The 9,043-nt window shown below is 38.2% G+C and overlaps 1 protein-coding gene across 2 annotated transcripts in view; it reads left to right on the top strand.

Moving 5' to 3' along the window:
* LOC108572808 (probable GPI-anchored adhesin-like protein PGA55) overlaps positions 1-9,043 on the top strand; it is an 85,821-nt gene that overhangs the window by 73,937 nt on the left and 2,841 nt on the right. For both annotated transcript variants that reach the window (XM_017935116.1, XM_017935117.1), the window contains 5 exons: positions 1,219-1,590; positions 2,748-3,043; positions 3,953-4,331; positions 7,933-8,048; positions 8,922-9,043. The exon at positions 8,922-9,043 is cut by the window's right edge. In XM_017935116.1, the coding sequence (XP_017790605.1) occupies positions 1,219-1,590; positions 2,748-3,043; positions 3,953-4,331; positions 7,933-8,048; positions 8,922-9,043 (1,285 nt within the window). The remainder of the gene's footprint in view (positions 1-1,218; positions 1,591-2,747; positions 3,044-3,952; positions 4,332-7,932; positions 8,049-8,921) is intronic.

Raw genomic sequence — 9,043 nt, forward strand, 5'->3', positions numbered from 1 at the left:
GGAACATTGCCTTTATTTGAAATTTGAGAATTTTTAAAATTTCTTCTATTTTAATTGATAAATATTGAGAAGAAGGTGTAAAATCTTTTATATTTTATTTGTGGGACCTTGTATTTATTTAATTTGTTTCTATGCGAGAAAAAATGAAGCAAAACATTTTTCAAACTTAAAAATTAGCGATTGAATTGCGAGAAGAAATCGTACTCTGGAAAATTTCTTCCATTTCTTTTTATTTTTGGAACTTTGTAGCGTGTTGTATAAATAATTAAACATACTTTGGCTCGATAATGTTCAGTAATCAAGCAGCAACAACGAATAATGAAATCGAACGTGTAAATAGGCCGATATGTATTTCTAAATTCAGCCAGTTCCTGATTAAATTTACAAATGCTTACGTTTCTCTAAACATAGACTGATTTCAAGTATTCTTCAACTAATTCACAGTTCAGTGTGCCAATAACTGTATTCCTCTTCGTATGCTCGCCACTCTATTTCAAGTCGAAATATTTCACAATTCGTCGAACGTAAAAAGCAGAATTTTGAATATAAAAGAGACGATCGAGAAGATCGAATAATTATAATTATACTTCTTCAAAGCGTTATTGTAGTTGTTACACATTTTATGCGGGGAACGAATATCGGCAATTTCTTCACTGCGAATAAAAACATTTTCTTCTCAGAGCAATTGAAAAATATTCTCAAACATATTTACAGGAAAATATTAATTTCCTATAAAATATAAATGAAGAAGAATTGCCAGTAATTTGTAGGAATTGTTTCTGTGAACTCCAGTGAAATGCAGAAATTTCAAATTTTCAGTACGACAGAATAGGTGCAATAAAAATTAATTTTCGTTCGTTGAAAATTGTAACATGATTCAAATTCTCTATGTGCTACTAATTTAATTTCACTTCATAATTTAACTATAATAATGAAATTCGAGGAAAGAATTTTCCCTGAAACTTTTCAACCAAACGCGATATTTCTCCATATACTAATAATTTAATTTCACTTCACAATTTAACCCAAACAATTATTAAAATTACTACTCCGCGAAGATAAAAAGAAATTTACTCTGCAACATTTTACCTTGAAAAGTTCCGCATACAGTGTGTTAACGCTACAATACCGATCACAGTTCCAAATCTAACACAATTTAAAAAAGAAAACTAGAAAAATTCAAATCTAACAAAGAACATTCTCCAATTCTATTATCAGCTCCACCCGGCGAAGAGGACGAAGAAGAGGGATTGCGAAACGGTTTCGTGAAAGGCCAGGGAAATGACACGAGTACGCACAGCTACAGTCGGAACGGTCAGAGCGGTTACAAGCCTTGGAGAACCGGAAGTAGCGAGAGTGGTGGTTACGCTGGCGGCGGAGCACGGCACGACGAGTCATCGGGTTCACCATCGCAGCCGAAGATCATCTTCAATGAGGACGAGTACACGAGGATCACGACACCCAGGCAGGACATGCTATTCAAGAAGGGCTATCTGTCGAGGAAGAAACCTTGGGCCGGAAATACGAACACCAGTGCCACGTCATCGACCACCGAGAGTCAATCGGCGTCGCATTCCACCGCAGGTAGAGGTATAGGTAGAAACGTGATGCATTTCATCGAGTTTCTGGCTTGTCTCGTCCGTCTTCCTGGTCGTGACGTCGTTTCCGGGAAGCTGCTTGGAGATCCTACTACTACCCCGTCCTCCTTATTGAAGTTTGTATCACTTTCTATGTTTCTCTAGTGTTTGTCGGTGAGGATACTATGTGTACAGATATGAGACGAGCGGGGAAGGTATTAGAGTAGATTTTTGTAGAATCTGATCGTTGACTCTTTGAGTGTTTAGTTTGAGAATACTTGAAATTTAATTTGCAAGTGGTTCATATGGGACGTATTGTAAAGATTTGGAGATGAATGTATTCATGATTCGTTGAAATGATTGAAAATTAGATTACACATTACTCGTGAGTAATTTAAATCGTAGAAAATAAGTGATAAATTAAAACGAAGATCTCACGAGAGTCGATTATCGAAGCTACTTTTATAGTGGAACTTTTATTAAAAGCTTAATTGGTGTCAAGTTTTTTCAGGTTTTGGAATATTTATCAATTTATTTTTTTCATTGTTCATTTATTTAAGATCTAAGAAGATTAGTGAGTCAGTGTTTCGATAGAATTATTAATAATATAGGCTACAAGCTAAATAATTACATTTTGCGTAGCTTCGTAAGTATTACTATAATTTCATAGTTTGAAATTATATTGCAATTTCTATTTCTTGAAATAATCGAATTTTAATTTCCAATTTCAAAATCTTGTTTACTTAAACCTAATCTGTATCTATCAAAATTGAAAATTTCTCGAACATTTCTTAAGGAAGAAAAATTAGTCGAAACTATATTAAAATTTCCAATTTGAAAATCTGTCAAATTTGAAAACTTCTCTTCACCGACCCTAATTTCGCTACCAATTTAATCCCTTCACAATTGCAACATCTGGATATGTATCTATCGCGACTAATTCATATCTACTTCTCGAAGGAAAAAAAAAAGAAAGAGGTCAAGACGAGGTAATCAAACTTCTACCTAAGCCACTAATTACTCCCACGACCACGAAACGCAAAAGAGCTGCACCTTACACTAGAAACCACGCCCACGAATCTGCCCCCCTTTGTGTCTTAATGCATCATAAATGTCGAGCGTTCTAACTTCGTTCTCTCCTCTCACTTTACCCTGTCACCTCAATTGCAGATGGCAGCGAAACGACTGAGGATCAACAGCTGTTGGATAGGGACTGTGCTACAGGGGAGTATTTGCCGACGATGGACTCTGGCGCGCAATTAGGATACGGAGCGTTCTACGACCACGCGAATAATTACTTTTACGAATACCCTGTGATGTTGGTTGGTCCTGCGCCGATACCGACACAATCCAGCGTATTTACTGCCCTACCTTGTGCACCGGTGCCGCTCAATCCAATAGAGTGGATGAATCCTTCTTTTGTGCCTAAGTTGGCTGGCCAACCGTACTGCATGATGGATTACGAGGTACACTTCAAGCTGAAATTCATCCACATCAATTGAAACCAGACGGATACTCGGTGATTTCTTAAGGAGTTAGACTACCTTTGGCCTGTCTGAGAAATAACGCTTTTTTGAGGATTTATTTTGGACTAACTGAAAGCCTCTTTTGATAAGAGTTGTTTTTTTTTGGTAATGATAGAGGCATATATGAACAATGCACAAGAAGTTTTATTTCAAATTATATCTTATTTTTAAGTTACAATGAAGTATCAATTTATGAGGACAAAAGAAATTGATGTTTTGAGCTGGTTAAGATAGTCTGACCCTTTAATTACCCCTTTCCAGTTTTTGTGTAAAACTTCACTTGATATAAACAAATATGTAGCTAGTTTGTAAAGGATTTTTGAAAGTGGTTAGATGAATGTAGGACACATGTGTAAAGTATACAGTAGAATTTGGATCGTAGAGGGTTGATTGGCCCTTTCATGGAAGCTTGAGAGCTTTAAGAGAATCTTTATAATCTTGATTACACGTGTAACTTCCCCAGGTAGTCCTTACACACTTCCAGGAAGTTTTTTAACGTTATCAATTCAAAGAGAAACACAAAGCAACTTCAAGGAACTTCTAAAAACACCAAAGAGAATAGTACCTACTTGAAAGATGCAAAGGCAAACATGAGGAAGTTTAAAACAATCTAAGCCAGCCTAATTGAGTCTAATCCGCTAAACATCACATTAGTGACAACCTGTAACTTTATAAAACATCCAATGGCAGATAAATAATACCAAATGTCCTCACATTTAGTTCCTCAAAGAGACTCTTTCAAAAAAGTCCAACCTATGTATAATACTTGCTGTCCTCTAGAGACCTGCTTCCATTTCACTCCTTAACCCTGTAGTCTCCTGAAATTTAACTCTGTGATCACCCTTGCAGACCAACCAAAGTGCAGAGAGCGGAGTGGTGATGGAAGAGCAGAAGAACACCATGCTGCCAATGGACAATGCGAACGGGACTTGCAACGAGAGTGGAACCGGTAGTGCAAGTTGCAGTGGTAGCGTGGCTGGAGAAACGGAGAAACAGTCAGAGGAACAACATGCCGACGAACAACTGGAAGAACAGATGGAGGAGCAGTACGTGGACGAGCAACAAGCGGAGGAGCAGCCCTTAGAAAACGGGCTGAACGGTGGTCCTTATTTTGAGCCGATATTGATGCAACAACCGGTACACGTTTCTCACGTGATACCGGCAGTTCCTCAACCGTACATGTATCCTGGCCACTACATGTTCGGTCCTCCTTTGATCAACGTGAATGGTTAGTTGATAGAAGAGAGCCAGAGAGCAGGCCTACTTCTACTACTTCTTCTTCTTCTTCTTCTTCTTCTTCTTCTTCTTCTTCTTCTTCTTCTTCTTCTTCTTCTTCTTCTTCTTCTTCTTCTTCTTCTTCTTCTTCTTCTTCTTCTTCTTCTTCTTCTTCTTCTTCTTCTTCTTCTTCTTCTTCTTCTTCTTCTTCTTCTTCTTCTTCTTCTTCTTCTTCTTCTTCTTCTTCTTCTTCTTCTTCTTCTTCTTCTTCTTCTTCTTCTTCTTCTTCTTCTTCTTCTTCTTCTTCTTCTTCTTCTTCTTCTTCTTCTTCTTCCTTAGCCTCAGCTCTTCCCTTCTCTTCTTTCTATCATTGGCAGTGAATTCTCGAAAGAGTTTACCTTTGCTCCCTTTTGCTATCGCATGACCTTTAGACGCGGATTTTCTTTCGCTCTTTTTCTCTCTTTCTCTCCTTTCTCTTTGTCCCTTTCTCTCTTCTCTCTTCTCTCTCTCTCTCTCTCTCTCTCTCTCTCTCTCTCTCGTAGCTTTGGTTCTGTTCATGGACAGATGGACGGAACAACGGACGAACATGCGAAGGTTGTTTTTCTTGTGGCTAAGAGAGAATCTGCGCACTCCGGGGAGGGAGCATCGCAACGTTGCGCAATCAGTTTGCGGTCAACACTACTGCTGGTCTTTTGGATTGTGTTAGCAGAATTCTTCCAAGATTTTAGTTCTATTCTGCTCTTAGTTGAGGGAATTTTCTTTTTCTTTTTTCTTTGTTCGTGGTAAGGTAGTCTCAAGTGAATAGGAAGATTCATAAATATGAAATTAATAGAGGGATTGTGAAGTCAAAGTACAAAGTTGGTTACATTGAATACCAGGTGTACTATAAGGTTTTAGGCAATATTAACTTTCTTTGTTTGTGCAAAGGCAAGTAGAAAATGTGAAATAAAAGTTGTCTGAGCAAGCTTCTATTTTCAAGAGAATTGTTAAATTGAACAAGTTCCAATAATTGCATTTCTTCTGTCAGTTCTAACTGTACAAAAATTATTTTGTAGATATATAATGTATTTCATAATTCCATAAATTATAAACCAATTAATTTCTCAAACAAGAGTTTCTTGCAAAAGATTATGTTCTACATTTTCATCTAAATTTTGCACAAGCAGTCCCTATCAATTTAATTCTACACAGTTTCCAAGATAGCTAGTATTTGCAAAGAAACCAACAGATCTTATCTTCCATATGATATGCAATTAGCTTGACGTGCAGCAACAAAGTTGCTAGCGTTATCGAACGCCCCATGTGTGTCTACGTGTTTAAGATTATCAGAAGTGCATTACTCAGATTTATTTAATTGTCGTTGTCGTGAGAGAAGCCAGACCAAGTGGCTATATATATACACACACACACGTAGAAAAGAAAAGACCACAAAGTAACGAACGATGATTTTTATGCGACTGCTCCTTCCCCGCCCTGCGTCAGCCTAGGCGTTAGTACATTTGATTGTACCTGTTTCTAATGTTAAACGAGAACAGTGTCGGTTGGATGCGCGGCCAGAAGAAAGGGATATAGCCAGATTCATGACTGCTGTCCCGTCCATCGGCATCATTGCTGTTTTATTACCGCCGTGCCTCTACCACATTCAAGGTAAAAGGTAATAATTCGCAAAGAGAGCCGCTATTCTTTAGATACGATCGCAGAGATACAGAATCACCGTCTACTTCGTTGTGTTTGTTTGTTTTTTTTTCGATAAGAGCGCTGTCCAAGGCTGGAGCTATATATTCTTTTTGTTTTTTTTGTTAAGTCCATTGAAACATGTTTATGCAACAAGGTGTTCCAGATGCCCGTGTGGAACATGATAATTTGAATATGAATATGTAATACAGTGTTATTTGCATTTTCTGAGGGTTTGCTTTACATAAAAGCTGTTCCCCTTGCTATTTTATTTCTGAACAAAATTTGTCTAGATTACTATTTAATAGAAGAAAGATTCAGATTTAAGAGAGGTTTACATACAACTGTTTTTTAAACTATTTAAAATTTAAACAAATTAGTTTTATATGAATATTTATTTGGTTGGTTTCCATTTTATGCAAAATCATATGCTAAAAAACACATTTTGCAAATGGTGACAAACTATTTCATAACACAACATACACCTTAACATGACTCTGCAGTTGGAAATCATGAGGTGTTAAATTCAGTAACCACAGGATAGCCAAGTTATGATTCATCACTGTTGATCCAGTGTTATATCATTACTTAAACAAAACTTAGTAACAGCAAACTGGTAGTAGTAACAATAATAAACGAGAAAGCTTATTTATTCAATTCGTTTACCGTTTAAACTCAATTTGAAAAGTCTCTATCCGACGTTCTCCTCTCTAAATCCTCGATAATTCACGAAACAGTTATTATTTAAAAAATAAACGAACTCTCACACGTTCACGATAACTCGGCAAACCAATTATTAACTATCTTAACAAAATTCTTCATCTCTACCTTACATACTCTACTCTCTAAATCCCCCCGAATAATTCGCCAAAGTAATAATTACTTAGAAAATAAACGAACACTCACATGTTCACATTAATGAAATAACCGATAATCAATTAATCAACTCTCGCACCTTTCCAGCAATCCAAACAAAAACAAGCATCAATCGAACCTCAGAAAGAGCATTGCAAACGAATCAACTCCGCCACGTTCCTAACGATCCAAGAACGATCCAAGAAACAATCGTAACCATACTTTGAGCAACAATTCAACAAGCATCGGTAAGCGCGTGTTAAAATAGAGCGAGGAAAGCTCCTTAAGAAGCTTGGACAGCGCCCGCAGCGCGGTTCTCGCGTCACGCGATCCACCATGCGTGTCGTAGTCCAACGAAAATAGTCAGACGGAGACCCAGCGACGATGTTCGCGTCGATCCGGCGATCGTAGCTAAAGCCGAGACTCTCTGACACGCTCGACGTGTGTGTTCTCTTGCATACTACGTTGTCCTAATCGTCTCTCGACTCGTCATGTCTGTATTCTCGCCGTAATCCTCCGTTCAGCCATCGTCCACATCGGCACGCCGCCTCGCACGTAGCACAAGGAGAAAAAAATAAAACAGGCGTATTATCACACCACCTCCCCCATTGGCCGTATGGGCCTCCATTTGACTCATACAGAAAACAAGTTTATCACTGAGGGGATGATGCCAGCCGCACACACGCCATCGATATTCTTAATTGAAGTTTCGCGTGCGCGCGCGCGCGCGAGGGGCAGCGAGGAGATCCTCGTCGCTCTGCCAGAGAGACAGAGAAGCGGCGGCCATCGCTCGCGTTCTCAAATAGAAGCGGTTTAAAATAGCCACCTCGAAGTGAGGTTGTGTTCGCGCGGGAAACGGAAAGGACGAGGAGAAAACTACGGAAGAAGCCAAGTTCAGTCCTCGTGCCCTTCGCCGCGTGTGTTGATTACGAATCTCCTCCCCGAATTTCTCTACCTGTTGCGCTTTTCCACGGTGTGGAATTCAGGGTGGAGTTCGAACACGTTAAAAGTTTCGTTCAAATTTGTATTTTGGGTAAATTGGTCGATAAGAGGAGGATTAATCGATGGTGTTTCTGCTGTGTAAGGTGTTACGATACAGGGTGGGCCCATGATCAGAACCACGGACTTCGCGGCTATGTCTGCGGCCTATGCCAAGCGAAGAAAGAAAAAAAAGAGAAGGAAGCAGAGAAGACTTGCTACGGTGAGTATATAATACAGGTTTGTTCGTTGTTGGAGAAGGTTTTAACTGTCTGGTGGGGGAACAATTGAATTGACTGAGAGAATTGAAAATTACTGCTGTGAAGGATTTAGTTGGTTGGAAGAGGCTAAGTTGGAAAAGTCTCTGTTGAGAATTTCTTGTTACTTGGAGTTTAAGGTAACGTTGTTGTTAAATGAAACTCTTTGTGCTTCAGAAGGTAGAATATCCTAGAGTTGTTTGTTTGAACTGTTGCTGAAAGATTCTAATGTTACTTAATATTAACAGATCCCCTTGTAGAAGGTTAAAAGAACCTCTCTAGTGAATACAGGGTAGAAGTAATGCAATACTACAGTGTCCATAGCATCAAAGGGAATAGCAGAAGTTTCTTTCACATGTATCTTCACTTCTTTGTTAGTTTTTATTAGTGTTTTACATTGACCAAAGAAAATGAAAATAGGAAACTGTTGGCTGACATAACTTTGAATACAATTGCATAATTTTCAAAAGGAAATTTTGTTGTTGAAATGAACTGATAAAGAGTTTCTAGCAGAATATTCAGAATCTTTCTAAAATAATTCAAGGAATGAAAAGATGTTAAAATTTCTTAGGAGAACCATTATTTTGAATGAATAAAATCCCATTTTCTGTAGAAGAAAATTATTGATTAAAATACACATAAATGAAGCTCCTTTAGAACTATTACTTCACTTCTAAAATAGTTAAAAATCTTTAAAAAAGAAATGAATAAAATCCTATCATTGGATAACTCAGTTAGAAAACTATAAGCAGATAAAACATCTTCAGAAGAACAGTCATGATTTTACCAGCAAATTAAACACTTCAAAGAATGAACTAAAAACTTCTGTTAACATACAGGGTAACACGGAGGACGAAGAGGAAGGAGAATACAGCTCCGAGTGTGATACCGGTCTACCGTCTTCCCGGCTGTCATGGACAGCGTGTTCAACTTCGACTACGACCACGACAACGACCAGCAA

The sequence above is a fragment of the Habropoda laboriosa genome, unplaced genomic scaffold, assembly GCF_001263275.1.
Source record: "Habropoda laboriosa isolate 0110345459 unplaced genomic scaffold, ASM126327v1 scaffold22, whole genome shotgun sequence".
Taxonomy (NCBI): Eukaryota; Metazoa; Arthropoda; class Insecta; order Hymenoptera; family Apidae; genus Habropoda; species Habropoda laboriosa.